Genomic DNA, 16,145 nt, shown 5'->3' on the forward strand with positions numbered 1-16,145 from the left:
TAATAAGTTGGAAATTGGTCCTCCAGCTGTGCCTTATATGTACATTTAACTTTTCCGGCCTCTTATTGCTACCTGTCCCAACTTTTTTGGAATGTGTAGCTCTCATGAAATCCAAAATGAGCCAATATTTGGCATGACATTTCAAAATGTCTCACTTTCAACATTTGATATGTTATCTATATTCTATTGTGAATAAAATATAAGTTTATGAGATTTGTAAATTATTCCATTCCTTTTTTACTCACAATTTGTACAGTGTCCCAACTTTTTTGGAATTGGGTTTGTGCATATATATATATATAAAATATACAGTGCTGCATTAAGCTTTTGAGGGGCCCTGGGCTAACACTTTGGGAGGCCACCCACAGCCCCAAACCCCCCCTCCCCCCTTTCTGTTACACGCCAATCATAATCAAAAATGCGATCAAAAACTATAAAGATGCGCACAATATACTTGTAAAATAAAAACAAACTCAATGTGCACGTCATAATCCCATAGGAGGCAAAAAATTATGTAGGGGAGCGTGGGGTACAAAGTAACACTTTTTGATTTTCTCAGTTTGTGAACTTCCACATGGGGTTCCGAATATAATTTTTTTTTATCCACAGTAATTTTACACTTGTCTAGTATAAATATGTCGCTTTGTTTCATAATTACAGTGTATATGTTTTTCTTTATTTACCCTCAAAAAATGGAAGTGAAATGTGACAACATGCCCTGTATGTGGGGTACATTGTAACAGCTGAGGGGCACGTTGTAACATGACCATATGACATCTTAAAATGTTATCTGATCGAATGAAAAAAATATATACATGACAAAATAAAATATTTTGTTAATAAAATACTTTTTTTTTTTCAAATAAAATAATGGCGTTTTTTAAGAATTAAAAATATTCTGATTTTAGAGTTTGACAATGAACATTGCAACCAATGCTTGGGACGACCCACATAGACGAGCAAAAATGCCATCTGCGCAAATGGGATTTAAAACTGGTTAGTGTCTTCTGCTAGTTAAAGCATTAAAAAAACTATATGAACTGATAAATAACAGGTCAGAGATTAAAATAATAGCAGATTTGTCTCTGTAACACACGGACTAGGGGACAGAAGGGTAGAGATTGACAAGTTTATTTTAAACCGGGTATATATGCAAGTAAGGAGATGTGCAGTACTGAGCTGTGCAGCTACGAGATCGGACAAATGAAAGTGACTGAGGTGTGTGCTTATATGTGGTGGTGAGTGAATGAGATCAGGTGCTGGTGATTAAATGATTGGATTGTGAACAGGTGCTGGTGATTAATCCTCGAATGAGGGAGTGCGCTGTGGGTGATGAGCCTTGAGACTTGAGACATTCATTTATAATGAGACTTGTGACAGTCTCATTATAAATTAATAAAAAAACTGAGATGAAAAATTTACTTAAGCCAGAATTGTTATTTTACTATGGTAAAATAAATGTTTAGTTTTATTTTTTAAAGATTTCAGAATTTTGGCACACATTTTTTTCTATATAATGTTGATATGGTAACTAATAAATACTGTAAATTTTGTTATGCTAGCATGTGTGGAAATATTCAAACCACGTGTGTTACAACTAACCCCGCGTTACTTGTGCCCAGCGCTCCCCTACATAAATTAAACAATATTATCGAGTAATAATCTTACAAATCAACAACAACCCAGCAAATAAAATTAAATCACTCATCACTAAAAGGGCTTCCTGCTCTTCTTATAATGCGCTAAGTTATAGACATTTTAAACATTTATAATTTTCTCTATTTAACAACATTAACTTACAATAGGGAAAGACATCTTTCCTCAGGTATTTGTATTTATTAAGCAGTGATAAACACAGCAGTTGACCATGGTGCTGTACAAATCAAATAAAAACCAGTAAAAAGAATAACATAAGTAAACTCAAAAGATAATTTAACATTCAAAGTTTAAAAAGCCAATTTAGTTTCAAACTCATAGACAGAATTTGAAGATTTCACAGATAAAGTAAGGTTATTCCATAGCCTCGGTCCAACTATTGCAAATAGTAAAAGGTAGATAGCCTAGTATGTTTTCTAGCTGGATGTTGTGCTTACAATCAATAATCACATCTTTGCATTCAACCAAACTGATTTGCAGAAATCAAAGCACGAGTCCCGCTCGCTGCGAAGTGGGAGTGACTAGGCAGCAGAAGATTTCGCTTGGTATTATTGCATTATTGCATCCTGCTGCAGCTGATCACAATCGTGAGTATAATAAGGCAGCAGGTGCAATACATACCAGGTTTTCACTGAGGAGCCGAGCCGGTGACCCGGCCGCTCAGCAGTGGTACAGCAACCATGGAGACGGGACGTGACGTCTCTGTTCCCTCCTTCAGGGAACGACGGTTACCATTCGTAGCCGAGACATTACCTTTCAGTCGGTCACTCTCGATGTCACGTTGGTGACCGACGAATTGGGTTCCCTACCAAAGCGCCATGGGTGCTGCCCCTTGCAGTGCCCTGTACGAGCCGCCTGCACCCCATTTGGTGTCGGCCGTTGCTTGGAACAAGTAGTTTCACTCACCATTGTCAAAGCACTACCTCACTGGGTGAGATTGGATAACACTGGAAAAACGTACCCGTTCCACCTGGAACAGGGACGCTGCAGAAGTCCCATCCTTCCCGAAGGAGTTTTCGGGAGCAAATACACATATAGCATCCGTTTAGGTGTATATGGAGAAATTGGAGGTGATTGTAACCCTCTTGGGAAGGCAGAAGTCTGCCAGTTAAACACGGGCTCTAAGGCTATACCGTGGACTATACACATACGAATACCACTTAGGTCTAAATATGGAACCCAGCCTTCCACGGTTCTCACGGATTCATCGTGAAGGCCCAGCGCCGGACATTCTGCCGCGTCCAGCTGCTGAGGGTGATGGAGGATCTCAACAGGATCTACAGTATGGACACTCTGGAGCAGTTTTAGCAAGCCGACACTAACCGGGGCCTCTCAGTGCCACTACCCGTTTAAGGTGAGAACACAGGAGGTTTCCGGCTCTAGAATCTAGCGAATGTGTAAGGGGTCGCCCAGCCCGCAGCTCTGCAAATATCTGTCAGAGATGCGCCATGATCCAGCACCCAGGAGGATGCAACACTTCTAGTTGAGTGAGCTCGCAACCTGAACGGGCAGGGCACACCCTGTGCCTGATAAGCCAGGGTGATGGCATCCACAATCCAGTGGGCCATCCTCTGCTTAGAGACAGCATTCCCCTTCTGCCGGCCTCCGTAACAGACAAAGAGCTGGTCTGAGGTCCTGAAGCTTTGTGTCCAGTCTATGTAGCATTTCAATGCTCGGACGGAACAGAGCAAAGCCAGGGCTGGGTCTGCCTCCTCCAGGGGCAGCGCATGCAGGTTCACCGCTTGGTCTTTGAAGGGTGTAGTGGGAACCTTGGGCACGTAGCCGGGCCGGGGCCTCAGGATTACCTGGGAGTCTAGTTAGCAGCAGCGGCAATGGGACTCCGCCCCCCTGAAGGTAACGGAACCTGGTTCGCAGCTCCGGGATGGTCATCTTCCCGCAGTGGGAACATGACTCATCCACAAAGGCCACCTCAGCATGCTTGATGCCCAGACACGTGAGGCAGCGATCGTGACCTTCACCCGTTGCCAGGTAAGTACCGCACCCAGAAACGCATGGGTGAAATGGCATCCTTATAAGGACGATCCGTCATCTTTACAAAGACGCACCCGTGAAGCTCTTTTAGAGAAATTTGCTCTTTAGGAAATGCTCGTTTAGTGCTGAGGGGGGAATTGGCCGCTTGCAACATGACGGGGTAGCGCAGCCTGAAGTGCGCAACCCACTCGACTTGGGAACGACCACCCCTGAAGCATCGTCTCGCCAACACACGAAGCTTCCGAGAGCGTGCTGAACTCGTAGTTCACAGCTAGACACAGTTTGAGCATAATGATACTAACGCTCGGCTATGAAGCAAAAAGGTTGTATGCATTGCACCTGTGGCCTTATACTCACGCTATGATCAGCAGCAGCTGGATGCAATAATTGCATGCCAATGTGCACTGGCTCATTTAGTTTACACTTGAAGTAGATTGGTATATCGAAGTGATATCCCAATTCGTCCGTCACCGACATTACGTCGAGAGTGACCGACTGAAAGGGAACCTTTTTGTCTAAATGGTCCCATAAAGAACCTTTAACATCTGTAGAACTTCTGATTACAAAAAGGTAAGAAAGAGATGGTTCTTTAAAGACTGAATGGTTCTTTGTGGAACCAAAAATGGTTCTTCTATGGCATCGCTTGAAGAACCTTTTGAGTTAGAGAAAACTTCTTGAAGCAAAGGTCCAGAAGATCATAATGTCTAACTAGTTAGTGTGATATATAAAAGTAGCCTAGCAGTTGTACTGTATCAACATCTGCATGTAATCAATACCTGACTGTCAAATCAAATGAATTCAGTACAATTCAAAAACTTTTACAATATTTATTGTCACGCAACATAGAGGTGAACATATATGTATGACTGTGTGTGTGTGTATATACGTGTGTATATATGTGTGTGTGTATATATATATATACATACACTGAATGACCAGGTTATTCCATCAATATATAATGTTCTCCCATTAACTAAATAAACGTACGGCTGCATTTCAAAATAAGATAAGATAAAATAAAATGTGAAAACTGTGTATGTTCAAATAAAGTGCTTAACTTCAGAAAAATGGAGGAAAAGCTTGAATTTCCCCTTTTATGTTTTATATCTTGACTTAACAGTGTCAACCAATTTTACAGATAATAAATCTCAACACATCTTAAAGGGGTCATATGATGCGATTTCAGATTTCCCTTTCTCTTTGGAGTGTAACAAGCTCTTGGTGAACAAAGAAGATCTGTGAAGTTACAAAGACTAAAGTCTCAAATCCAAAGAAATATTCTTTATAAAAGTTAACTCTCGTCCACGCCCCCCTGAAACAGCTCGTTCGAACATGCCCCCACATATCTACATCAGTATGTGGTAAGATTTGCATAACGCCGCACAGATGTTCACGCAAAGAAAGAAGGCGTACCTTTTATTCTTGTTGTAGTATTGTTGTTGTAGATGCCATGTCGTATAGACGCTGTGTGTTTCACTGTGAAAGTGAAAGTACTTTGTTTGGCCTTCCAAAAGAGGACGATATCCGCTTCGTCATGCCTGCTCACTCAAGGCCACGGTGTGTGACATTGTTCCGTTGAGAAAGCGAAACTACTTTGTTTTTGCCTTCCAAAAGAAAACATGACTGGAAATCATGTTTATATCACGTTTATAATGGGTTTTATGTTTTAGTCTCGTCGCTCCGGCCGGACAAGGCTTCACAATATGTTAAGAGGCGTAACATTTCTGTCTCACGCTTAAGGAATTCGGCCAATCACAATGCGCTGGATAGCTGGCCAATCACAGCACACCTCACTTTTCAGAGTGTTTCAGAAGGCGGGGCATAGAGGAGAAACCTCTATTTCTTCATCAGGGAAGAAAAAATTAATTGATGGAATAACCATCAATTAATTAACCATCATTCAGTATATTCAGGTAGTCAGCTGACCTCATTCTTTGGGAACATAACATAATCATCCATGCAGTAATTATCCAATGGGAGGATCTTAACTATTTGCTTAGTTAAATCCAGGTGGTGACTTTTTTTGGACGGGCAGTGTATTTATGATATACTGACACAAGTTCAAATGATTTTTAACAGTTGCTTTGCCGGGCGCACACTGTGCGATTTTTAATAGTCCTTTAAGATTGTTGCTTGTCAGACTGTATGAACATGATGACTATGTCACACTGTGGGATCTCAGTTGTCATTAATATCAGTTACTGTACAACAGTCAAGATGTTAAAAACAGATGCGCTCAAGAAAACTGGTCCGGAGTTTTGCATTATCAACCCATACATGTTCAGTGACTGCAAGCTGCATTACACGTGGGGCTGAAATTTTAGCAGACGATTTATTTTAGAAGATTAATTTTGATCATGGCTTGTCTTGAAAAGCAAAGACAGTTTGACGTTCGTCATAGAAGTCACACTGCAGGACTGTGTGCCAAATCTTCTGAAACTACCCGAATTTTTTCGCCGGTAAAATTTGATCACAGATGTTGAGGGGGTCCTTTTGCACCATCATGGAACGGTAACATAGTGCTCGTTGGCTTAAAGCAGGGTACCCTCCTGCATTCTTAACACACTTTGATGTGTGCACAAGCCCATTTAGAGTGTAATGAGCCTATTTCGTGTATGAGTATATAGAAGCCCTATGATTACAACTGCCATCACTTGAAGTACCACAAAATTCTGAGGTTATCATACATATGGTTTTTTTTTCATTATTACAGAGGTCAAAATTATTGTACAAATACGATAATTATAGTATGTCTGGCGACACTGTTCCACTTTCAAGTCTACTTACATATCCCCACTCCCCTCCAGCTGGTTAGTGAGAATATATTCAAAACGTAACTGGTCTGTGGTGTACAAAAGGTTGGAGCGACCCTGATTACATATGGAGTGTACAGCTCCGTTGCTTTGATGCACCGCACACTTTAAACTGTACAAATAGTAAAATGGTGCTACCGTTTGAGTCTTGCAGGATCCAAAACCGGACCAGACTGCAAGACGCTACAAGAAATGTATAGCAATAATCTAAGATTTTTCAAAGGCTACAAAAAGTGCAATTAAAGGGTTAGTTCACCCAAAAATGAAAATTAGCCCATAAATTACTCACCTTCAAGTCACCCTAGGTGTATATGACTTTCTTCTTTCAGATGAATCCAGAGTTTTTCAAGCTGTTTAATGGCACTCAGCAGGTGTTGCAGTGCATCAGTCCAAAAGAACTGGAATAAAAAGTGCCCATCCTTAAAGGGGTCATATGAGGCTGCTAAAAAGAACATTATTTTGTGTATTTGGTGTAATGCAATGTGTTTATGTGGTTTAAGGTTCAAAAAACACATCATTTTCCACATGCAAATTATTGTTGCTCCTCTATGCCCTGCCTTTCTGAAACGTTTTTTACAAAGCTCATCGTTCTGAAAAGCAAGGTGTGCTCTGATTGGCCAGCTATCCAGTGCGTTGTGATTGGCGGAATGCCTCAAGCGAATGAAGTAAATGTTACACCCCTTAACATACTGTGATGCCGTGTCCCAGCGCGACGAGTCAAAACCAATAAAACCCATTACAAAACGAGGCATTTGTTGCATCCAATGGGGACATAATTACTGATTATAATGACTTATACTGTGTTTTTACGTGTTGCGTTGCGTATCGCGCCGCGTAAACATAAAACCATGTCTGCATTTGTGATCAGAGAAACGACAAACAAAAAGTGCTACTCTACACTGCTCAAAACTCGCGTTTGAATCATCAGTGGGAAATTCTTTAAATATAAAACATGTACTTACATGCTGTGAGTCAGGAGCACCAGACTGTCCTTGCAAAGTTGAAAGTGCCCCACTTTATAGAAACAGCCTTTGAGCACAGACCCATTGTAGGCTAGTCTGCAGGTTCAGGAAAAGTCCCCCATAAAATACGTCACACAGCATCACACACTGCGGGCTTGAGTGAGGAACGACCGGCGGGTTAGAGAACGGCACAGCCGGCGGATTCGACAATGGACATGTGACGAACCCGGGCTTAATAAAAGGTGGTGCTGCTGTGGATTATACAAAGTGGGGGGTTGGTGTATTTGCTAAGATGTGTGAAGGGATCGGCTGTAGTCTTTGACCAAGCAGATATCGTCCTCTTTTGGAAGGCCAAACAAAGTAGTTTCGCTTTCACAACCAAACACACTGCGTCTCGACAACATGGTGGCGGCAACAACAATACTACAGTGAGAATAAAAGTTAAACCTTCTTTCTTCGCGTGAACATTTGGGTGGCGCTATGCAAATCTTCCCACATCGTGACGTAGACATGTGGGGGCTTGTTTAAATTAGGTATTTTAGGAGGGCGTGGTTGACTCTTAACTTTTATAAAGAATATCTCTTCGGATTTGAGACTTCAGTCTTTGCAACTTTACAGATCTTCTTTATTCACCAAGAGCTTGTAACACTCCAAAGAGAAAATAAAAATTTAAATCGCATCATATGACCCCTTTAATAAATAGTGTCTCACATGGCTCCGGGGGTGAACAAAGGCCTCCTGTAGTGATTCGATGCATTTTTGTCAGAAAAATATCCATATTCAAAATGTAATAATCACTTGAATCTAGCTTGCGCTCACTGTTGTACATGGAAGCAGTTCCAGGTGGTTGATGGATGAGTTCAGCTTTACGCATGCGCCGCTCATAAGTGACGAACACGGAAGCGCAGGGGAGAGATCAAAACAAAACAAAAACGGTCACTAATTAGAAGTACAAAACAAGGATTTGTAAAGAAGAATGTCCAAGGATTTCGATATAAACCAAAAGGAGACTGGTTTTCCTTTGCTAAAGTAAGGAAACTTTGCTTCCTTTGCCCCTTTAAACAAACATTGATTTTCATGAGACTCACCGGCACATGCGCAGCGCTGACCTCATACGCCATGCTCCCGGAGCTGCTTCTGTGTACAACTGTTGGCGCAGGCTACAAACCCGATTCCAAAAAAAGTTGGGACACTGTACAAATTGTGAGTAAAAAAGGAATGGAATAATTTACAAATCTCATATTATATAAAATATAAACTTATATTTTATTCACAATAGAATATAGATAACATATCAAATGTTGAAAGTGAGACATTTTGAAATGTCATACCAAATATTGGCTTATTTTGGATTTCATGAGAGCTACACATTCCAAAAAAGTTGGGACAGGTAGCAATAAGAGGACGGAAAAGTTAAATGTACATATAAGGAACAGCTGGAGGACCAATTTGCAACTTATTAGGTCAATTGGCAACATGATTGGGTATAAAAAGAGTCTCTCAGAGTGGCAGTGTCACTCAGAAGTCAAGATGGGCAGAGGATCACCAATTCCCCCAATGCTGCGGCGAAAAAATAGTGGAGCAATATCATAAAGGAGTTTCTCAGAGAAAAATTGCAAAGAGTTTGAAGTTATCATCATCTACAGTGCATAATATCATCCAAAGATTCAGAGAATCTGGAACAACCTCTGTGCGTAATGGTCAAGGCCGGTAAACCATACTGGATGCCCATGATCTTCGGGCCCTTAGACGGCACTGCATCACATACAGAAATGCTACTGTAATGGAAATCACAACATGGGCTCAGGAATACTTCCAGAAAACATTGTCTGTGAACACAATCCACCGTGCCATTCGCCGTTGCCGGCTAAAACTCTGTAGGTCAAAAAAAAGCCATATCTAAACATGATCCAGAAGCACAGGCGTTTTCTCTGGGCCAAGGCTCATTTAAAATGGACTGTGGCAAAGTGGAAAACTGTTCTGTGGTCAGACGAATCAAAATTTGAAGTTCTTTTTTTGGAAAACTGGGATGCCATGTCATCCGGACTAAAGAGGACAAGGACAACCCAAGTTGTTATCAGCGCTCAGTTCAGAATCCTGCATCTCTGATGGTATGGGGTTGCATGAGTGTGTGTGGCATGGGCAGCTTACACATCTGGAAAGGCACCATCAATGCTGAAAGGTACAGTGGGTACGGAAAGTATTCAGACCCCCTTAAATTTTTCACTCTTTGTTATATTGCAGCCATTTGCTAAAATCTTTTAAGTTAATTTTTTTTTCTCATTAATGTACACACAGCATCCCATATATTGACAGAAAAACACAGAATTGTTGACATTTTTGCAGATTTATTAAAAAGAAAAACTGAAATATCACATGGTCCTAAGTATTCAGACCCTTTGCTGTGACACTTATATATTTAACTCAGGTGCTGTCCATTTCTTCTGATCATCCTTGAGATGGTTCTACACCTTCATTTGAGTCCAGCTGTGTTTGATTATACTGATTGGACTTGATTAGGTAAGCCACACACCTGTCTATTTAAGACTTTCAAGCTCACAGTGCATGTCAGAGTAAATGAGAATCATGAGGTCAAAGGAACTGCCTGAAGAGCTCAGAGACAGAATTGTGGAAAGGCACAGATCTGGCCAAGGTTACAAAAAAATTCTGCTGCACTTAAGGGTCCTAAGAGCACAGTGGCCTCCATAATCCTTAAATGGAAGACGTTTGGGACGACCAGAACCCTTCCTAGAGCTGGCCGTCCGGCCAAACTGAGCTATCGGGGGAGAAGAGCCTTGGTGAGAGAGGTAAAGAAGAACCCAAAGATCACTGTGGCTGAGCTCCAGAGATTCAGTCAGGAGATGGCAGAAAGTTGTAGAAGTCAACCATCACTGCAGCCCTCCACCAGTCGGAGCTTTATGGCAGAGTGGACTGACGGAAGCCTCTCCTCAGTGCAAGACACATGAAAGCCCACATGGAGTTTGCTAAAAAACAGAGAAATAAGATTCTCTGGTCTGATGAGACCAAGATAGAACTTTTTGGCCTTAATTCTAAGCTGTATGTGTGGAGAAAACCAGGCACTGCTCATCACCTGTCCAATTCAGTCCCAACAGTGAAGCATGGTGGTGGCAGCATCATGCTGTGGGGGTGTTTTTCATCCTGCAGGGACAGGAAGACTGGTTGCAATCGAGGGAAAATAAATGCGGCCAAGTACAGGGATATCCTGGACGAAAACCTTCTCCAGAGTGCTCAGGACCTCAGACTGGGCCGAAGGTTCACCTTCCAACAAGACAATGACCCTAAGCACACAGCTAATATAACGAAGGAGTGGCTTCATAACAACTCCATGACTGTTCTTGAATGGCCCAGCCAGAGCCCTGACTTAAACCCAATTGAGCATCTCTGGAGAGACCTGAAAATGGCTGTCCACCAACATTTACCATCCAACCTGACAGAACTGGAGAGGATCTGCAAGGAGGAATGGCAGAGGATCCCCAAATCCAGGTGTGAAAAACTTGTTGCATCTTTCCCAAAAAGACTGTATTAGATCAAAAGGGTGCTTCTACTAAGTACTGAGCAAAGGGTCTGAATATTTAGGATCATGTGATATTTCAGTTTTTCTTTTTTAATAAATGTGCAAAAATGTCAACAATTCTGTGTTTTTCTGTCAATATGGGGTGCTGTGTGTACATTAATGAGGAACAAAAATGAACTTAAACGATTTTAGCAAATGGCTGCAATATAACAAAGAGTGAAAAATTTAAGGGCGTCTGAATACTTTCCATACCCACTGTATATCCAAGTCCTAGAACAACATATGCTCCCATCCAGACGTCGTCTCTTTCAGGGAAGACCTTGAATTTTCCAACATGACAATGCCAGACCAAATACTGCATCAATTACAACATCATGGCTGCGTAGAAGAAGGATCTGGGTACTGAAATGGCCAGCCTGCAGTCGAGATCTTTCACCCATAGAAAACATTTTGGTGCATCATAAAGAGGAAGATCAAAGAAGACCTAAGACAGTTGAGCAACTAGAAGCCTGTATTAGACAAGAATGGGACAGCATTCCTATTCCTAAACTTGAGCAACTTGTCTCCTCAGTCCCCAGACATTTGCAGACTGTTAGAAAAAGAAGAGGGGATGCCACACAGTGGTAAACATGGCCTTGTTCCAACTTTTTTGAGTTGTGTTGATGCCATGAAATTTAAAATCAACATATTTTTCCCTTAAAATGATACATTTTCTCAGTTTAAACATTTGATATGTCATCTATGTTGTATTCTGAATAAAATATTGAAATTTGAAACTTCCAGATCATTGCATTCTGTTTTTATTCACAATTTGTACAGTGTCCCAACTTTTTTGGAATCGGGTTTGTAGATTCAAGTGATTATTACGTTTTGAATATGGATATTTTTTTTTTACACAAACACATCGACGGCTACAGGAGGCCTTTGTTCACCCCCCTGGAGCCATGTGAGACACTTTTTTTTTATGGATGGGTGCTTTTTATTTAACTTCTTTTGGACGGATGCACTGCATATTTTTGGGTGAACTAACCCCTTAAGGGATAGTTCGCACAAAAATGAAAATTCTGTCATTACTCACCCTCATGTCTGTAGGACCTTCGCTCATCTTCAGAACACAAATGAAGATATTTTTGATGAGCACCATGACGTATACATGTGCATGCATGCTCGTAAACAAGGTGCAGCGCGTGCAGGTTCTGCATCAGCAGCAGCACATACATGCATTGTGGACTATCAGAAAGCTCTCAGATTTCATCAAAAATATCTTAATTTGTGTTATGAACTAAGGATTGCAAGGGTTTGGAATGACGAGTAATTAATGGGATTAATGTCATTAACTTTTGGGTGAATTATCTCTTTAATAACAGCACATGAAATGAACCCAAACATTCAAGAAAATGACTCACTTTTCACTATAACTGTTCCACATCATAGCGACTAGTTATTTTATACCTCTCTAATTAAGTTTGCCTTTTTTGCCTAAAGAAATTATTTTCACCAAGTAAACCAGTCAGAATTGTGAATTATCAGAGTTTTTGTTTCAGTTTCTTGACCATTCACGAAGCGTTCACTTCTATAGTTGCAAAGCTTTGATGTTTCGAAAATATTTTGATGATTTAATTTTAGAGAGTAAACTACTAAGTACAGCTAATTGTGACTTAATCAAATATATTTTTCAAAATACTGTAGCCAGTAACAAGACATTTTTATGGCCTGGTTATGTTTAAGTTCAGGTTCTTTTTCATATTAAAATATAAAAGATATAATATTGTTTATATGTCAAAAAAAAAAAAAAAAAAACAGAAATATAAATTCTTAGTTCTTGGACACTCAAATTTCCAGATATACAGTACATAAAAGTAAATTAACTGCAGTGAACGATATAAGGAACAACTTTACAGTAAGAGCTGAATTTAGTTATCAAGTGCCAAATAACACTTTTCTCTAGTATTTTACCCACACCCATTACCAGATAGCATCTTATATTTTCCATCAGCTGTTGCAGGGTCAGTTTTTGTCACTGCAATTGTTTCATGATATGAATGGCACAGAAAGTGAGACAATTAGCAACTGAGTGTGAATAGTAGGGTCCACACATGAATACAGAGGCTCGTGTGGATATATACATATATATGCCAAGAATGCGTGGGTGTTGTTATGACACATCTCTGAAGGTGCGATTGTTTATTTGCTGTGGTTTTCGAAAATGTCGGGCTCATTGGGACACACCCTTGAACTCGATTTCCTTCAGCAGCTTATGCAGTCGTTTGTCGAGAAAGTTCTGCTCTGTCCACTTCACTCCGGGGGGCGAGACGAGAAGGAAAAACATGCGAAGATTCGGCCATTTAAAATACTTCCTATAATTTTGTGTGTGTGTGTGTATTCCATTTCTAAGTCTTCTATTTCAGAACTTAAACTAAATTTCTGTTATTTTGTGGTTGCTATAGTATTCTGAGTGGTTTTTAGTGTTGCTGTGCAGTTACTAGGGTGTACGGAGTTGTTGCTAAGTGGTTGTTTACTGGCCTACTTCAAAAGATTACAACTACAAATCTAGATGGTACTCTGCTCTCTCTATGGAATATTTTCACACTTTTCATCAGCTCCTGACTTATACCTAACCCACATTTGTAAATTTGGTGTATTTCTGCAGACATCTGACATTTACATTAAGATCAGGGCCCATATTCATGATTTTTTTTTTATTTTTTATTTTATTTTGCTCGTAGTGACAAATTTCTAAGAAATTTCCCCTTACAATTAAACAGATAATCCTAGGAAAGATAAAAGTTATTCACAAGATATCTTAACCCCTAAAATAGCTCTTAAGGTCATAAAGTGTTAGGAGTTGGGAGGAGGTCTTACTAGAGGCTTAAGAGTTTTTTTTAAGAAAATGGTCGAAAGATGAAGAGGAAGAAAAAATGAGTTGCAGACAATGCATGACAGTGACTTAAGACGCTAGATTAGATTCTAGTTCACAAACATGATCCCTGCACAATCTTATTAGACACAACCTATATATGTATGTATACAGGGCTTAACAAATTTATTAGACCACCATCACCAATGTACGGGTTGTGCCACAGCTGCCCTAAACTAAAAGCCCCGATATTCTTCAAATGAAATCAAAGAACGAACTGATATGACATAATTTCGAACAAAATCAGGCCAAAATGAAGTTCGTAAAGATAAAGTAAAGATGTAAGGTAGCAAGTACCAAATACATGTTTCAAATAAATGTTACACCATACTGCTGCTGTTGTTCTTTCAATAAGCGAATTTAAAGGGTATACAGTAAATGAAATGCCAAACGAATATACAATAATAAACCTTTGTTTTTATCAAAACAATTTATCCAGTTTAATAAAATAATTGAACACTAATAAAATAAAGCAACAAACTGATTCCAATATTTTTTTCCCACATCATGCTAAAGTTTTCAGACTATGAGACATTCACACTTCCCATAAGGGACTGATTATGGAATGGTTCTTTAGTATTGCAAACATAAAACTTGACTCTGAATTGCTGCTAAACATTATTCTTTTGTCTATAATATTCTGATCATTGGGCCCCGTCTCACACCTAGATTGCCTACACTTCTCATTTCAACGTTGTTTTGTTTAGGGGATACACGCGGGAGTCGTGACACATGTTTACATTAATCTACACCCCACCTCCAGTAGCGTGGGGGTGTTGGAAAGTTTGTTAACAGTATACCGTCGCTCAGCCTTTTCGAACTTCTTTTTGCCCCGAAACAAAGAACGAAAACGAACTTCGTTTGAAGTATATCGGGGCCTTAACAGTATTGATGATTACCAAAATCATTTTTTATGTTTAATAGTTAATTCACACAAGTTTGTAATTTATTTAGTCATAGTAGTGTTTCTAATTCTAAAATATAATTACTGTTGGCATTTAATGGATTCAAAGATAGTTCACACAAAAGTTTTTTTCAAAAGCAAGTCTTTGGGAACAACTAGAAACTATTTGGAAGTCAATAACAAAAAACAATGCCAGCAAGAGTGCAAGCTGTAATCACGGCCAATGGAGGCCATACAAAATAAAAAATAAAGCAAGTCTTTGGGAACAACTTGAAAGTGTTTCAAGCACATTAAGGCCTCTCAGGTGGTCTTGGCCAACCTGGATGTATGGATGACAGTTAAACACATCCAAAATGGAGAACAGGCTAACAGACAGACACACACACTGAAAGTAAATTATTAGACTAATATATTAATACTCTATAAGCATATGCACACACACACACACACACACACATATACAAAGACACACATACATGCACACACATTTTGTTGCAGATATAGGTATTTGAAATAAGTGATAGGTGACAATAAAACTTATTGCAAGTCTTCTCTTTTTAAGAGTTTAGATGTCATTTTCAGGTTAAACTGTAATCATAATGTGGCCAAATTGTAAAAACTGATATATCTGTATGAACAAAATGGAAAACGTTGACTCAATGAGATTTAAAATGTTATAACAGTTAAATTTATAATGTTTTGGCATGAATTCATGAAACCTTTGAACAGTACTGTTTAACTTAGCTGAATGAGACCATTAGTGGTCTTTCGCTGCCATCTAGTGGTTATAAAATGCATTTACTCAAACAACACTGTGTTTTTAAACATAACTGTTATAGTGTTTATTTTTTTGCCCAATCTTTCTTAAATTTTGCATGCTTGTTTAGAATGAAAATTATGCATTAATTTTACACAGTTTTGATAATTTGTGGGCTTTCTTTTTTGTATTAATAGGCCTTTGTGTACACTATGAAAAGAACATATTAAAAAATTACTGGTTTATAGTTGTCCAAATGCAATTGTTCAACATGTTTTTGATAATTATTGACCTTCAGAGTCTAGAGAATTGTACTTCAGTGGTTTTATTGATTTTTAGCTTAAAGCCTTGGATTAGTTTGCCAAAGCAACTTTTTAAAATAATCTTGAATATTTAATTAACAGCTTTATTGACAACATTGGTCCCGGAGGCAAAGTTGTTCAGAATGAGGACATCTATCATATGGTATGAAGATCTAGTGTTTGTGTGAATATATGAGCATTTTCAAACCAATTTGAGGCCATTTACCATATAAATCTTTTGTTTTTGAGGCCTTTTCTACTGTGATAGCGCCACCTATGGTTCGATTTCCATGAAGACTTTGCATGC

General features: G+C 39.4%; 1 protein-coding gene across 7 annotated transcripts in view; it reads right to left on the minus strand.

The window, feature by feature from the left end:
- Positions 1 to 16,145, minus strand: part of LOC109073843 (interleukin-2 receptor subunit beta-like) — a 46,487-nt gene that overhangs the window by 23,653 nt on the left and 6,689 nt on the right. For 4 of the 7 annotated variants that reach the window (XM_042720642.1, XM_042720641.1, XM_042720638.1 and 1 more), the window contains one exon: positions 8,512 to 8,615. The exons of 2 other annotated variants lie outside the window; for them this stretch is intronic. In XM_042720642.1, coding sequence (XP_042576576.1) covers positions 8,512 to 8,544 — 33 coding nt within the window. In that variant the 5' untranslated portion in view covers positions 8,545 to 8,615. Of the gene's footprint in view, positions 1 to 6,750; positions 6,782 to 8,511; positions 8,616 to 16,145 lie in introns of those variants that run through there. One more of the 7 variants, XM_042720645.1, reaches the window with a different exon arrangement.

This window comes from Cyprinus carpio, chromosome B3 (assembly GCF_018340385.1).
Source record: "Cyprinus carpio isolate SPL01 chromosome B3, ASM1834038v1, whole genome shotgun sequence".
In the NCBI taxonomy this organism is placed as follows: domain Eukaryota; kingdom Metazoa; phylum Chordata; class Actinopteri; order Cypriniformes; family Cyprinidae; genus Cyprinus; species Cyprinus carpio.